This window comes from Falco peregrinus, chromosome Z (genome assembly GCF_023634155.1).
Source record: "Falco peregrinus isolate bFalPer1 chromosome Z, bFalPer1.pri, whole genome shotgun sequence".
NCBI lineage: Eukaryota > Metazoa > Chordata > Aves > Falconiformes > Falconidae > Falco > Falco peregrinus.
Window position 1 is genome coordinate 72,435,652 of NC_073739.1, and position 16,357 is coordinate 72,452,008.

The following is a 16,357-nucleotide window of genomic DNA, read 5'->3' on the forward strand; positions in this document are numbered from 1 at the left end:
CTGGGTATCAGATGAAAGGTGAACATATGTCTGTCTTTTCATCTCGGAAATTCATATCAAAATTGGAACACTGTTTGGACTCTTCCCCGTGGGGTTGGTACCAGCATGGCAGGGGACTGCCTCCTGCTGCCCTGGCTGTGGGCCCTTCCACCATGCCGTGCACTGCCAGTTTGGGTGTTGCAGAGCTGACTGGGACTGGTGCAGGGTAGTCCCTGATGGCTTTCCACAGTGGTCACCACTGCTGCTGCCCCAACCCCCACTACCAACCAAAACCATGCCGTATATACTCAATACATACAAGCACTTGCAAAACACACAAGTTTATTTTTATTTAAATAAGAAAAAAAATTAAGTCAAAAAGTAATACTGCAGGGTTCAGTCTGTAAGATTTCACTTGCATAAGCATAGCCGGTCACCCTGAGCAGAACATAACTGGAGGTTTCAGAGTTTAAACTGTTTACCCTGACTGCAAGGATACACTGTAATTAGAGCATGAAAAAAAAATAAATTTGCACAAAGTTGAAAAGTTTCTAATTACAGTAATTATTTTTCTCATGGGACTCTAATCCAGTCATCATCCTCTCCAACACAGGCTTTTCTTTTCCATCTGCTGTTTATGTGATTGCACAGCACATCTATTAGTCATTTAGCAAAGATGAAAACTCTGGCTGGTGAAATAGGATGCCACGTTTCTTTCTCACATAATAATTTTTTTTAATGTCTCAGTTAATTACTTCTTCCAGTTTCCCAAAAAAAAAAAAAAAAAAAATCACATTGTGGACAGTCAGTAAGAGCTGTACATTTATCATTCCACTTTCATTCAAATTCTAACATTTAAATAATTCCTTGACTAAATAAATATTACATGTGAACTTGTGGGTGAAGGAGAATATTCTACCATTTTGCGTGATGAGTTGAAACTTTAGAGGAACTTAGTTAATGCAAGATCATCATGTCTGGAAAATTTCACTCTACGGGCTTGCTAAGCAACATACAGCCCTTGCTGAGCACTGCCTTCTCCAACTGCACTGACAATTCCTGTGTAAAACCCATTTCCACTTGAAAAACATGTTTTGTTTTTTTTTTTTTTTTTTGTGCTACTCAAGATCAGGTAGATCATGCACTTGAACAGAGTGCAATACCAATTCCTATGTTTTTCACTAGAAATCAGAACAAATTTAATTTATTCACTCATATTTATTTATTATTTCTACCTTCATTTATTCCAGCAAGGCTCTTCCACTAGACTTGTTTTTTCGCAACACATCATGCAGGTAGATGTACAAAACCAACAGGAATTGTCAAAACTGATTAACCAGCATTGTCATTTTACTCTTTTGCCCTTCTGTCTGCTGTTTATAATGTAATTAAGTAATTTGAAAGGGCCCTTGGGGATGGCAGAAGAAAAGCCTGTGGTTTTCCATGTCTTGGTGATGTTTCGTCTTTAATAAATGATCAAAGAAACACAGGCCCTTCTGTTGGCTGAGCTCAGCCATCTCCAAAGAAAGGCAGCAAGTGTTAAAAGAAGAAATTATTTTCTGTGTGTGGAAAGTTTCTACAGGAATACAAGGTGAGTAGCTGTGACTTACTGTTTCTCCACCCCCAATGTGAAAGCGGCTGAGATGACAGGTCAAATCTAGTAATTAAAGAAAGGCAGATAAAACCAGAAGAAAGCACAGGTTCCTTCACAAGAAAATACTCTTTTTGTTGCATCTTCCTTTTTTTCCCATAAGTAGTCTTGCTTGTTTAACTCTGGACACAGGCAGTGTGCACCCTTCAGTTTTGGGAGAGTTTTCATGTACAGAAGACTGTCACTGTAACAAAGTTCTATCTGTTCTTACGTTTCTCTTTTTTGTTTCTGGTGTTTACAGCTCCATTTACAGCTGGTGCTTGTGTGGCTTTTGCATGTTTTGTGGCTTTTAGGTGTTCAAACAGTTTATTTCGGGATGGAAATGCACAGTTGCAGGTTACACAGTAGAAGGGAACTTCGTTCTGCAATGAGGAAAAAAAAACCCCAATGCTTCATATTTCTATGGAACACGTAATAAATACAACAACAATTTGTTGCATACAGTTCCTCTTAAGACAACAAAATGTGAATAAGCTGTTTGTTTCTATTACAGACGCTCCATTAGTGATTAACAACTAAATATGTGGCTTTAAAAAATCACAAGTATAACTTCTTGAAATTTGGGAGAGTACTAAGTAGAACCCAGAAGAAAAATAGAAGCATTGCAAATCTAATTCAAGATAATACTTTTGGTCTCACCTGATTATATACATAACACTTCAGGCTCTCGGATCTAGCGAATTTAATATGTCTTGGTTGTAATTACTGCAAGATTTTGCTCTTTCTGGGAAGCATCAATATCGGGAAAGATGCAAAACAGTACTGCCTGTCACCTGCCTGATGAGAACAGCTCTGTCTGCAGTTGTTTAATTTATTTGCTTTGAACTGCCTTGGATATGGAGCTTTAGCAACCCCTAGAACTGAAATGTAGTCCTGCTCGTCTCTGAGAGAACAAGAGCTGATGTTCCAGTCTCCTAGCTTCTATTAAAATTACATGGTTAGAAATACCTGTATAGTTAAAAAGTAAGCAGAAAACTGAAACAGAATTTGTGGACTGGAGGTGATCAGCCAGCTAACCTTGTTTGTAGTAATATGACCACCAGCTTTTAAATAATGTGACTTGACATACCGTTGTTGGGTGCTCTGAAGATGCCTTAGCAGACTTTTTTGCATCCTTGGCTTTTTTTCCTTTAAGCTTAGCACTGCTGACAGACAAAGAGAAACCAAGATCAGTGCACAAGAACGTTCAACATTTAAGAGCTTCCAATGGTTTTTGAATATTGTCTCCGCTGCTTTCCCTTGTTCTTCCTTCACACAACACAACACAAGTGCTTCCAGCAAAAAAAAAAAGCAACTTAATTTATATGATCAATTCTTGATCTCAAGATGCAGCTAGATGATCAACCAGGTACTGGTAAGTGATGTGGCAGGGAACTGCAGTCAAACACCATTTCCGGAGTAGGTCCTAACACCCCATGTTTCATATCATTTATTCAACTGCATAGCCCCCCATTCACGCTGGTGAGTAAATCTAGACTTGACAGAATCAAACAACACAGAACACAACAGTGACTGCAGTATTGAGAGTGAGCGCACCTTTTTACTTCAGCTGTTGCTTCATTCACTTGGCCAACATCTTCTGTAGCACTTGCATCCTCTGACATGGCACATCTTTGGCCATCATTTACCAGCTCCTCTGCTGAGCCACTGTCCTTGTCCATGCTGGGCACCTCCTTTTGTTCAGCTGTTTCTTCATCAGTACTTCTATCAAAAGAGTCCTCATAAGTCTGTCCAAACAGAAGAAACGCAAGTTAACTACTTCAAGTTCATTAGTGATATGTTTGTAGTATTACACTCGTTCACCTGAAATGGGTGGGTGGGGAGAACAAAGCCATGGATCCTCTTAAATTTACTGTGTTTTCAGTGAGATTGTAACAATTAAAACCTTAGTTCAGATGTGAAAGATGCAGCCATCTGTTGTTGATGTTGTCTAAACTCCTGAATCCTTGAACTCTTGAGTGTTTTACTATATGTGCACTGAGTTTAGGTCAGGCCGACCCTCTAGAGTTGTCAAGAATGATGAATGAAAGAACTTCTAATGAAGGGGGTCAGCCTAAGGAAAGACAAAGAGCATCCTCTCCTTGCCGGGCAAGCCGTACGCACTTAGATTACCTCGTTCGTGTGAAACTCCAATTAGTTGGCTCTCAAGGTCTTTAGCCTCACCCTAGAAGTGAACTATCCTCACTAGCAATACTAAAAATCACACCCCTTAAGGGAGAGTCCCAGGCCCACTAAAAGACCCTTCCTCAGAGAGCAAGTGTAGTCGTAAAATAAGTTGGGTGATGGATATGCAGATGTGTAGCAAATCCCTCTGGGCAGGGAAAGTGCAGTAAGATTCTGCATACCGTGTTTGTAACTTTGTACTGCGGTGTGCTGGCTGTGTTCGCCAGCATCCTGACCTGTGTAACTCTGGAATAAAACAGTTATCCCGTCTCCGTGTGTAACATTGGCTTGTTGCACACCAGGAACAGACTTCTGCTTTAGAGACAACAATAAGAAACACCAATAAACAGCCTCTAAAACCACACAAGAGGAGAATGAAGGTAGCTTTAAATTACACACAGGGCTCATTCTGTTCTGGCTGCAATTTCACATGACAAGATAGTGGCTTTTCTTCTAACTTCATAGTCAATCAGCTCAGTATTAGATCAAACATACGCATGTAAATGGTTAACAGATCGGTCTGTTTTTTAACTTGAAAATAGTAAGACAGGCCTTGGGAGAAGGAGCAGGCACCATAAATACATCAAGCTAAGGCCTAACAAGATAAGCTCAAGGAGAACCAAATGGTTAATGAAAGCAGACAGAAAATTACTTGAACCGTGTGTGAACCAGCCTAATTAACATACTAAAAGATCCACCCTGGAGCAAAGAAAGCCCCCAGCTAACAAAGCCCCCTCCCCACAGAACATGCCAGGTGAAAAAAGTAATACTGTACCTTTTAATGGGAGACAAGACTGGTAAGAACCAGTGAAACTTAAATGTCACGAAATGTCATTATTAACAATCGTTCAAAGTATATAAAATGTTTTAGCAAGTGTTAAGAGGTGCAGCTTTGTGGATTTACAACCCAGCACCCACCTCTGCACAGACATGCGATAAATGGGATCTCGGCTCTGCATATGAGATTGGCTCTTTGTACACTGAGTAACGAACTCCATTTGTGAGACAACAGTTCTACAAAATGTTAATTATTTAGACTAAATACCTGCTTTAGGACACTTAAGCCAAAATAACTGAGCTGACTGAAGCTAGACACACTGTACTTTCCCTCCCTAACATCAGAAACACTGGCAGTCTTTTCCATATACCAGAAGACAGAGGTAGACTTGGCAAAAGGTCAACGCTTGAGCCTGTCTGAAGCAAAACACAGCTCTCAAAAGCAGGATAACACATTTGGCCTAACACTACATTAACGCAAAACTATCACCTGTAAGTCTCAGCTACCTGAAAAAAACTTGGCTAATTACCTTCAGGAAAAGAAAACGAAAACCACAGCGATTCCCTGCACCCCATAAAGCTTGGTAGAGGACAGAGATTATGTTTCCAGAAGAATATTGCTGCACAAGATTCTAGCTCATGCTAGGCAAGAGTGGCACCTACTGTCCGGGCCGCAGAAGAGCTTGTGATCAAACGTGGGAGACAATCTCACTGGGACAAGGCTAGGATTAAGCTAGTAAGCAGGCAGGTAAGAGCTGAAAAGGATCAAACTTGAGGAAGGCTGACAGAAAACTTTGCTCACTATGGCACTCCTGCCACTCAAGCCTGAAACAGCTTGCAGTTCTTGAATTTCACCCTGTTGCTGTCAGCACAGATCTGTCAAATCCTGCATAGACTCAAAACCTAGAGTACAACAGATGGGTGCTACTTGTGTTTACAATTCAAGTGAAAGGTGGAATGGATGTGTTTGTTCCAACAACTACAGTGTCGGTAGGATGCCAATACTGTGTTACTTCGCCCACCCCACGTTAGAGATTAGCAAATAATACATTATACGAACTCTAGCAACCGAAGCAGAAAACCACCAACACAAAATGGAGCTGCTAACACACTAAGGCCATTGCTGGTCTTTCTGATCAATTCCTTGCATTCTCCCTATCTGCCCATTTCCATCCATTTTCCTTACACTTCAGAGTGTAGCCTTTTTAGATCCAGCACCACATTTATTAGGATCTGCACAAACAGAACAAAGTGAAGTCTATGAGATGATTATCATAAAATACGATTGTAAGTGTAAAAAAATTATTTTGCAGTCAAAGAATTACAAATTTAAAAACTCTTCAAGTTCTGTAGAATATCAAGTTCTTATTTTTCAGGACAAAAAAAAACTAGTTAGGAGATAACAGAACTGGGTTGTAAAGTTCCCTGAATATTATTATGACTACATACCATCACTGTTTTCTGTTTCTTCCTCTGCTTCTTTGACAATCTATAAAGATAAGAATTTAAAATCATCTCTTTTTCAATCACATTCATTTTCTATGTATGCCAGCATCCAACTGACAAAAAATACCTAATCAATAAACACTGGCCCTGTGCAAGTTCCTGTTTGAAAAATAATAATTGCTGCTTTTCCTTACCTTCATTTTCTAACTTTAAGAAGCAGAGAAAATATGATACTTATCCTACAACATTCAAATCCAGTCATACTAATGCATGCATTTTACTGGAACTCTGATGCTAGGAAATATTTTAAATCACACAATACTGTGAGTTCCCACACAACTATAAAACATCAGAAACTCCCTCTGAGGCCCTTCCAGACTTGTTAAATCATCAGTCACAGTAAAATTAAAACCAATTTAAAGTACTTCTGCTTAGACACATCTTCTGTTTCTTCCTCCTCTTTGGTATGTATTTCATCTGCATCATCCAAAGACACAGGAAACCTCTCTTCTTCTTCCAGTTGCTGTCGTAACAGTGCTACCATCTCTCGATGCTTCTTTGATTTTTCATGATTCTTCATGCTGTGAAGACCAGCAGATTGTTACTGCAGGTAGCTCTGAGCAAACACTGTTCTACTTACATATAAATTAACAACAGGCCCATTATCCAGCACTACCAAGTATGGAAAATTCTGCTCTGACAATGTCTCTACTAGAAAGACAATACTGACTGTTATGAAGTTAAAAAGTCTTTACAAAACATTTTTTAAAATGTTAAAAAACCCAACAGCCTCACCCCCAAATCCCCAACCACAAGCACTTACGCTTTCTCAGTTTTTAACAGTTTGTCACAAGCAGGGCAGTACAGACCATCAACAAATTCAGCTTCTCCAGTTTCATCATTCACTTTGTCTAAAGAGATCAGTGGGGATCAGAAAGACAAAGTCAGACGAGTGATTTTTGAGTAAGCTGCCCTTAAAAGTCTAGCAAATAGTCATAACACTGACATTCAGCTTCTTTATATTACTGACATGCAGAAGACCATCTCACCAAATCATACATCAGCATAAATTAACCATTGTAGTTTGATGTCTTCTCATATTCAATGGAAAGCACCAGAGAGGGTCAGACTCTAGCCTGGCACCCCTCAGCTGGAGGCAGGGAGTGGCACTACAGTCAGAATTGTGAATCAGGGGCTCTAAGTACAGTGAGCCAATACTCTGGCTGCAACAACTCAATACAGATCATCCCCCTACACCCCATACCTCCAATGCCTTTTGTCTCCTGTTCTTCTAATTCATTTTCATCATCTAATCCATCTCCAAATTCCTTTTCATATTGTGCCTCCATCTCTTGCAACCCTCTCTCCAGATCTGACATCGTTATCCAGCTCTGCTCTTCATAGTGCTCAGCAAGCCTTCAAGTAGAATAATACAGTAACTTCTATGTTGTGTCCATGAGATGGGAATTACAGAAACAGTATTACTTAGAAGAAAACTTGTTCTTTGGCATTTCAGGAGGAAAGTTCTGAACATATGATGGAGCAAAAAATTGTCTGTAGGGCCTGGAAATTTAGGCAGTTAATTTGTGATGTCAATGGGCACATCTACAGTGCAAATAAAGAGGTATTAGCACAGGTGGGTCCTGCTTGAATTTCAGGCAGGAAGTGCTTATGCACCATGGTCAATATGAAGCTGCCAGCAGGAAGGTAAGCTCAATTCTCAAAGCAGTATAGCTGTTTTTACCTGCTGGCAGATTCAAATCCACAAACAGTATAGGACCACAAAAGCCACCAGCACATTACTCCTTGACTCTGTGCTATGGAAATGTACCAGCTCAGTTTTCCAAATCTAAGTGTGGCCCGCGTTATCAATCAGTGCACCACAGCACAGCTGAATTTGCTTCAGCTGGCTCCTGGACTCAGAATTATCAAGCCATTTGTCAGTAAAGGCATAGCTCTGCTTCATTCTCCCTTCAGTAAAAATAAAATACAGGTAACTTATCACATATACATTATTATTACATAATTTTCTTCAATATGCAATTATTTTGCAAGTGCATTCTTATTAAAAATTTAAGCTACTTCCTCCCATTTGCAGGAAAAAAGCTCTTCTAGTTGGAAGAATAAATTGTGCTTACACTTGGGAGATTGTCTCTTCCTCTTTTGGGAAAAATAAAAGCATTGAAAAAATGCATTTAGTCCAATGAAAGGGTCATTTCTGAAGAGCTATAAAGAAAGGCAAAACTAAATTCATTTTTTCACTTTCTTTTTAGCAGGTGCAGTTCCAAGGCAGATGAAGCTGATCTAAGTCCAGGCTGTCACAGTCCTGTTCTCCCTCATTTCAAAGCATACATTCTTTTTTCTTTGAAGTAACAATGATAACAATTAACTTTTACTTAAGTGGGGAAGTCAGATCATGCTGGATTCTGTGCTATTGCAGCCAGTTACCTGCAGCACACAGATAACCACTCCCTGGTTATCTCATATCTCTACATGTCAATAAAATGCAGAGACACTCAAGTTTTAAAAAGCTGAGACCTGAGACTAATATATATTACAAAACCAAATACATAATATTTTCAAGGATGTAAAAGACCAAATGGAGCTACTGTTAGAATCTAAGTCTACACAGTATCCCCATGGATAGTTTCTCCAAGTTTAAAAGAAAAGATCTGTTCCATATTTACATACTTGGCTTGTTTGAGTTTCTGCTGCCTCCGAAATTCCTCTGCTTTCCTAGTTTTTTCTGCATTTTGTTGTTCTACAAGTTTTCTGTGAGCCTGTACTCTTTTATCCCTTTTACGAATAAAGGCTACTAGCTGACGGACCAGTTCATTTCTCTCTTTTCTGGCTTTATCTCTTGTTTTCTTGTTCTCTTTTTCCATAGCTCGTTTCTCCCAGCGGTTTGAGGCTTGTCGTGTGTCATATTCTTCTTTCCAGGCAAAGTTTTTCTGAGTACAGAAACTCTGCCAATATGCATAGAAAGGGTGGACTACCTGTTGAGAAAAAAAGAAAAAAATTGAACAAGTTAGGAGCAGGGACAAAAACCATACCAAGTAAATTCAGGACTTTTGTAGGAGTTGTGTCCTCTATACAGGCCACAGTTTTCCCTCAGAGTGTAAGTAAACCACATGAAGGTTTAGAGAAACCTCTAATATCATTCTTAAAATTTCAAACCATGCCAAATCAACAGCCTTGTCTAAACTATTCCAAACTGCAACTTCTACAAAGTATCTCCTCATAGGATTGAATCGTGCTGACTCTAGTGCTTAGTTACTTAGCCGTGCTGTACTTTTCCTGTCAAACTGAATCAGATACACTACTGTCTGCAAGCAGGCATATGCACATATTGCCCAAGAACCACCATACTAAATTACACCAAAGGTCAGCCATTCGTTTCCAACAGCAGCCAAAGACCAGCACAATAAGAGCAATAAAATAAATACATGCACATAATGCTATTTTGTCTCTGTATATTCTCTCCGTCTCTGAGCGAAACAGAAATTAATAGCCCTTGATGGATTTTTATTTCATTAATTTGTTTAATATTTCTTTTATTAACCCATGTAAATTGTTGGCACATACAATAGCAAGGAACCATGAATTGCATTAATATAATAATGTGACAAGATGCACTTAACTGCTGTTCTGTTAGCAACTTAGCACTGAAGGTTAAAATGATGCCCTCTAGCTCTGAATGTAACAGAAACACTAAATGATCTTTCCTTATTCTCTGTCGCGACGGAGGGAAGACACAGTCACTCAATATGAGTGATCAGCAGACTTTGTTTATTGTCCCTTACAGTCACCTTTTATGCCTTGTTATAATTAGCTCATACATATTACAAAAGTTAAGCTCATTATTGGTTAGTTGCCCAAATACCAAGCCCGCCCCTAGTTTCTCTTCTGTAGTTATCTATTCCCACCTGCAACATTCTTTTCCCACCCCGATCTTCCTGTTATTGTGTAACAAGAACAGCCAAGGACACTGTATTTTTGCTTTACTTCAGATAAGCTGAGAGCCATGTGCATTTTTGTCCAGCCAGCTGGACTATGTCTATGTGACCCTTTTCAGCTAGCCAGTTATCCACAATTCTCCTTCCTTTTACTATGCATAAGTAAATGCTGTATTAATAAAATGGCATAATAATTATTTTTTTGATCTTTTTCTCTACTCCTCTCCAAGTAATTATTAACCTTCTGCATTTTGTATATTCAGGAAGCAAGATAGATGTAAACTCCCTTCTTACATTACTTGCCACATTAAGCTGCCTTTTTATGACTTACTTCTACCTGCACTACTGTTTGTATTTTTTAATACCTCATAGAAGTATTTAACCTAACAGTTTAAAATCTCTTCTTCTAGTATCCCCTCTTCTCCTCCTGCCACTAGTATTCAAATGGACTACAACTATCAACACCTCAACGCTAAGTTCTAATGGCCTATCTATAAGCAAAGGTTCATGGCTGTGGCCTTTGGCAGCTAAGTCACTATGGTTTTTCCCTGCTACCACAAAACTCCAGCTCTATAATAACCAATCAATATGAATATTTAATCCAATAACTTAAGCGAGCTTAAGACTCCCTATGTCAGACTTCTGCTTCAGAAGGGGTTATCTTCTGTGCAGAACAATTGCCTGGCCATCAACTGATGACAGGGATCACTCTCCCCTTCACCAGCTGTATGAGCTAAGACTTTCCTCCTCCTCAGCAGCTACCTGAAATACAAGCGCATCTCTGACATTCTCTGGAAGACTGTACAGCAGCTCTTGCCAAACTCCCAGGTGGTTGTTTTGTCTACTAGTTATACCTTGAGCCAATCGCTTTTGTTTCTGCATCTAATTGACCTACAAGTCTTTTCTCCCCATGAAGACCTGCAGAGTCACAGACTTAAGTATATCTTCCTTGGCTGCCTGGCACTGATCTAGCTGCCTCTCAGGCTTCTTGCGAATTAACTCAGTAGACTGAACCAGAGGTCATTCACATCACAGATTTTGAAGCCTCTGCAGAGTTTTTGTAGCCCCCTTCTAAAACTCTTTTCCCATGGTACTCCCACCGAGTACAGAAGTAGGCACTGTAATGCTGGGATCCTCTGACAGTGTAATGTCTTCGTGATTGAATATAACAGAGATGACAACATTCCCATTTAACTGAATTCATAAATGAAATACCTTTATGAATCCCCTTAAGCAAAAAAGTGCTGCTTCCAAAACAGTGTGAACAAGGCAGATGTCAAAGCATGCTGGTGCTAGAATTCCAGCCATTTTTGCAGTTATTGACAGCACAAATCTGCATCTATAATCGTTATCTATCCCATGGCCTCAGATAAAACAGCTTCCAAATGATGTTTCAAGGTAACCCCATTAAAAGAGGGATTTTAGCAGTTTCAGAGGCACTAAATATTCTCTTCCAGGGAAAGATTTCCATATGTTAAGCCATCCTGTAATTTTACCTGACATTCAAACACCCATTGTGACACTTTTCAGTTTGATTTGTAACTTCGTTTCAAACTCCAGAGTTGTTTTGTACCATTGAAGTTACTAATTTTTCAGGTATGCATCAATTTAAACTTCATAAATAGTTAGTCATACAGTACAATTCTACTAGAAGTGACAGGGAGAAGCAGCAGTCTACAAAAAGCATTTCAGTACTCTTGATATTGTGCAGTTATTCACTGGGGTAAGTGGTATTGCTTTACTATTTAATTTCAACACAGGAATACCGCTAACTTCAAAAAACTTTGTAGGCCTGACAGAATACAACAAATAGTTGGCAAACCAGCTAACAAGAATTCAAACACCCCACACACATTTTCTCTTCTTGCTTCCCAAAGGAAAGCATGCAATATTCTGGAAATTAAATCTTACTACAGAATAATCGTAGGTGACAAGAGCATCACAGTGGAAGTTCACATTGCAGGTCAATTACCACATCTGTGGATAACTGGCTAGCTGAAAAAAGGTCTCATAGACATAGTCCAGCTGGCTGGACAAAAATGCACATCGCTCTCAGCTTATCTGAAGTAAAGCAAAATACACTGTCTTTGGCTGTCCTTGTTACACAATAACAGGAAGATTTCGGTGGGAAAAGAATGTTGCAGGTGGGAACAGATAACTACAGAAGAGAAACTAGGGGCGGGCTTGGTATTTAGGCAACTAACCAATAATGAGCTTAACTTTTGTAATATGTATGAGCTAATTATAACAAGGCATAAAAGGTGACTGTAAGGGACAATAAACAAAGTCTGCTGATCACTCATATTGAGTGACTGTGTCTTCCCTCCGTCGCGACACACATCTCCAGTTTTCTAAAGGCTGTGTTATGCAGTGCTATGCAGTTTTGCTAAAGGAAACAAGACAGTACATGGTATTTAAAAAAAAAAAAATTACCTCAATATCCTTTTTTGTAATGTAAGGTGCATTAAAACACCAGTAAATCATTCTCACCAGGACGCAAAGCAAATCTGTTCTTTTGTTTTACAGGCCTTGTGCTGCACTTAAGTTCCATTGGCATAATTAACGGTTAGCCCTGTTAAGTGTTTGTCTGACAACCTACCCTAAAAGCTTGGCTAAAAATATAGTCCAACAGGAAATACCAATTTTAAATCACCTAAATTATTATGAATCAGAACACAGGCACTTCCTTTATAGTAATGGATGGTCTAGCAGTAGTAAACAGTAGAAAAGACAGCAGCTACATAGTTTTGGATTCACCTCAGAGGTCAGCAGGAACCTTTCCTTCGATTTCAGTGTGTGACAAAGTAATGACTTAACCGTATTACTTTCAGTTCAGATTTATTCTTGCTCTTACCGTATCATAGTCACTTTGCGAATATCCAAACATAGGGAATTCTTCAGTATCTTCTTGGGTTGTATATTGCAGCTCTTCTTTTGCAATCTTTTCAAAAACTTGTCGATAGACTGTAAAGAATCCCTGATATTAAAAAAAAAAGTTTCAACTCATTTTGCACAGCTCAATCATAGATGTACAAATGCTTAGCTACAGTAGTGTTAGATAAACATCGCAACTCTGGAACAGTGGCTCAAAAATCAGGGCAAAGGCCTTGTAAGCACTTGCCATAGATAGCAAGTCCCTTCTATTTAACAAAGTTCTTAATCTCTCACATTCTTTTTATTTCCATCTCCTCCGTGTAGTCTCTGTCCCTCTCAGATATCAAGCACCTGTATTCAAATCTTTACACACACAAAAAAAGTTTCAGCATGCTGGAGATGTTGGTAAGTTTCTGGTTACACAGGATTGAGTTCTGAAGAAGTTCCAAATATAAAATTCAATATTAAATACCCTATCTTTTTAGATTAAGATATTTCTAACTCACTCCTAGTATAGTAACATGAAGACAGATAGGAATTTTCTCTGGCAGAGGTTTTTCTAATCACCTGGACCTTTTTAAGTTACGGTGAGTATCTTAAAATCCAAGAAGGAATTCAATTATAGGAGCACACTTTTGCTGAGGACTGTTGCTATATTGCTTTTCCCACGCCACGCCCACCCCAGTTTGAAGCATCCTAGCTTGCTAAAAGGTATTTCTGAATAAACAGATGGTCTTGCAAAACATTGGAATGCTTCACTATATAACTTCAATAAATAACATACACACACTCCGCAGTTGTATGGTATAGTTGGAAGTTATGACTAAGTAACTGTTGGACAATAAGCAGGAATTAGATCTTCCCTAAGCATACAGCATAAGTTTTGTCCTAGAAAGATTTGCGTAAGCATTGTTACTACCTGTGCTAAACAATTCCACACATAGCTTTCCAACATGAAGCAAATGCCAACACTTCTCATGAAATTTAAACTTGTTCATTAAAGATGAACTAATTCATTACCTTTTCATCATCTCCATATCCAGAGTAACAGCTAACAGTGAAGTAGCGCAGCAGATCTAAACTATCATCTTGATAGTCTCCATCAAGTCCTCCTTTCAGCAGAATCTCCCTGTGATTATCATACCTATCAAAAAATTCACAGTATCAAGGCTGTAGAGCCACAGAACATTTCCCATTGCTGGTGAGCTAATACAGCACATGTATCACCTCGATGCATAGCTTAGCCCAGTGTCTGGAATTTGCATCTCATATCAAAGTCTTCAGAGAGAAAAAAAAAGACAGGCTCAGTAAATACTCTCTCTTGACCTTCAGCTTACTTAGTCTTACTCTAACTGCAGTATCTATAGCAGCAATTTCTTAATGGGCGGCTAGCAAACACATTTGAGTAATATGCATCAATAAGCTTTCAGAAATGGGTAGGACATTATTTATACCATCACGTGCTTTAAAAACACACACAAAAAACCCCACGTCATACGTTAGCATTTAAAAACTGAAAACCAGTACTTCCCTTTCAAGGAAGGCACACTCAGTACAGGTGGCTCTGGCTGCATAATCTGGTAGACGCTCCGGCCCGTTTGAAAAACAAGCGACACAGAACACTTAAAGTAGCAATCTCTTTGAGAGACGTGTGTGCTGTTTCAAATGAGGCCTATTACAGAAACACGACACCATGTACGTCATTAAGGCTTACAGTCTGCAGCAGTCAGTAGCATACTAAACATCTACAGGCACCCTGGCGTGGTGCTGGCTCTTCCCCCTCAAGGCAGAGAGGACTGTGACCAGGGGAATGCCTACGCTAAGATGCAAGCTGCCTCCTGCTCTGGGAGGAAGGAACAGAGGCCAACCTGGCGTGTCTCCAGAGCATTCCTCAGCACCCAGCCCAACCACCTGCCAAAGCACTGCGAGGAAGGTGCGGGTGCGGCTGGGCCTCCCCGTGGCTGCGCTGCGCATGGTGCTCAGCGCCTTCAAAACCAGAACCAAACTGGCCGCTGCTGCCACCGAGGGCCCTTCAAAACCAGAACCAAAGCGGCTGCTCCTGCCACCGAGGCCCGTGCTGACCTGCAGCAAGGCCCAGTGAGAAGCAAATTCAAAGTCCTGGCTGAGCCAGCACTACAGAAGTCTCTCCCCGGCCGCCACCCGACACGCACGACTCACCAGGCCCTTTCCTGGGGGTCACTGAGAACGTCGTACGCTGCCTGGATTAACTTGAACTGCTCCGCTGCTTCCTCCGCGTTCTCTAGGTTTTTATCTGCAAGACAGTTTCAGAAAACCTGCGAACGGTTCAGGGCACGACGGCGGCGCCCGCCACGGCCCCTCCGGCCACCGCGGAGGGCACGCCGAGCCGGAAGCGCTGCCGCCGAGCACCGAGCGGCCCGGCCCGGCCCCGCTCCCCGCCGGCCGCCGCCACAGACCCGGCGCGGCCCGCCACCGCCGCAGCGCCCAGCGCAGCCGCCTGCGAGCACACGGGGCTTCTCTCCGCGTAGGCGGCGGCCGGCGGGGCCAAGCGAGGCCGAGGCGGGCCGAACCCCCCGCTCAGGCCTGCTGCCGGGCCCGCGGAGGGCGGGCGGCGCGGCCATACCTGGGTGCCAGCGCAGCGCCTGCCGGCGGTACGCCCGCTTCAGCTCCTCCTCGGCCGCGTCGCGCTTCACGCCCAGCACCTCGTAGTGGCACTTCATGGCGGCGGGGCGGGCCGTGCCGTACCGTACCGCGCCGCGCCGTACCGCGCCGCCGGCCGGCGCTTCGCCACACGCGGCGCCCTCGGCCTCGGGCTGCCCCCGCCCCCCCGCCGGCAGCGCTGCGCGGGCGGGAGGCGGGGCGGGAGGCGGGGCGCAGGCCGCGGGAGGGGGCGGGGCCGCCGCCCGGTGCCTCTCGGTGCCACCCGGTGCCCACCCGGTACCACCCGGCGGGCTGGCGGCGGCGGGGGGCACACGGGGGGTGCCGTGCCCGTCCTACCGCCGTGCCGGCCTCGCAGGCACCCGATGCGACATAACCAAGCGCCTTGTGCTAGAGTCGCCTGAGTGCTGCGGGGCGCAAACGATGCGAGAAAATACGGTGAAAACCCTAAAACTGCTGCGGGCAGGAGCTGCACAGGCGACAGAGACACCAGCCCGCGACAGGAGCCTCGCGGGCTGCCGGAGAAGGCCCGGGGCTCGGGCCACCCGGCGCTTCACAAGGGACGGTTAGCACCGATGTAGATGAGCTCCGCGAGAATGTAAATAAGGAGCCTTCCGACAGGGACTGGTAACCGCTAGAAAAAAACAAACTGCTGAAGAGGTAAGACTCAAGGGCACTAGGATAAAGGAACTGTGGTGGTGGGAGATCGCGACCTCCTACTCAAATGCCCCCCCCAGACGGTGGATGCCCGCTCGGGGAGCATGGGTAGTGAATTTAAAATGAACTGTACCTTTAAACTGAGGTGAGACGGCAACTAACCAATAACTAGTTAGTAGGTGTAGACTTAGGGCGGAACTAACCAGCCTCGCTGTGT

At 42.2% G+C, this 16,357-nt stretch overlaps 1 protein-coding gene across 2 annotated transcripts; it reads right to left on the minus strand.

Moving 5' to 3' along the window:
• Positions 1-304: 304 nt before the first annotated feature.
• DNAJC21 (DnaJ heat shock protein family (Hsp40) member C21) lies at positions 305-15,647 on the minus strand. 2 transcript variants are annotated; one of them, XM_055790774.1, is made up of 12 exons: positions 15,449-15,647; positions 15,025-15,118; positions 13,867-13,990; positions 12,827-12,949; positions 8,708-9,012; positions 7,281-7,432; positions 6,840-6,927; positions 6,442-6,597; positions 6,020-6,059; positions 3,167-3,357; positions 2,700-2,772; positions 305-1,992 (listed from the first exon to the last, which is right to left on the minus strand). In XM_055790774.1, the coding sequence occupies exons 1-12, from the start codon at positions 15,543-15,545 to the stop codon at positions 1,828-1,830; spliced, it is 1,608 nt and encodes a 535-aa protein (XP_055646749.1). In that variant the 5' UTR covers positions 15,546-15,647; the 3' UTR covers positions 305-1,827. The 2 variants fall into 2 exon arrangements, with proteins under 2 accessions (XP_055646749.1, XP_055646748.1); XM_055790773.1 differs by having other exon boundaries at positions 2,700-2,775.
• Between the last annotated feature and the right edge of the window lie 710 nt (positions 15,648-16,357).

What these genes read in the sequence shown, in the direction of transcription:
- DNAJC21 (XM_055790773.1), bottom strand. Translation starts at nt 15,545, where the DNA reads ATGAAGTGCCACTACGAGGTGCTGGGCGTGAAGCGCGACGCGGCCGAG. An exon ending in GATATGGAGATGATGAAAAG is followed by an intron (nt 12,950 to 13,866) that starts GTAATGAATTAG and finishes TTTTAATATCAG; the next exon opens with GGATTCTTTACAGTCTATCG. An exon ending in CTGTTAAAAACTGAGAAAGC is followed by an intron (nt 6,598 to 6,839) that starts GTAAGTGCTTGT and finishes TGGTCTTCACAG; the next exon opens with CATGAAGAATCATGAAAAAT.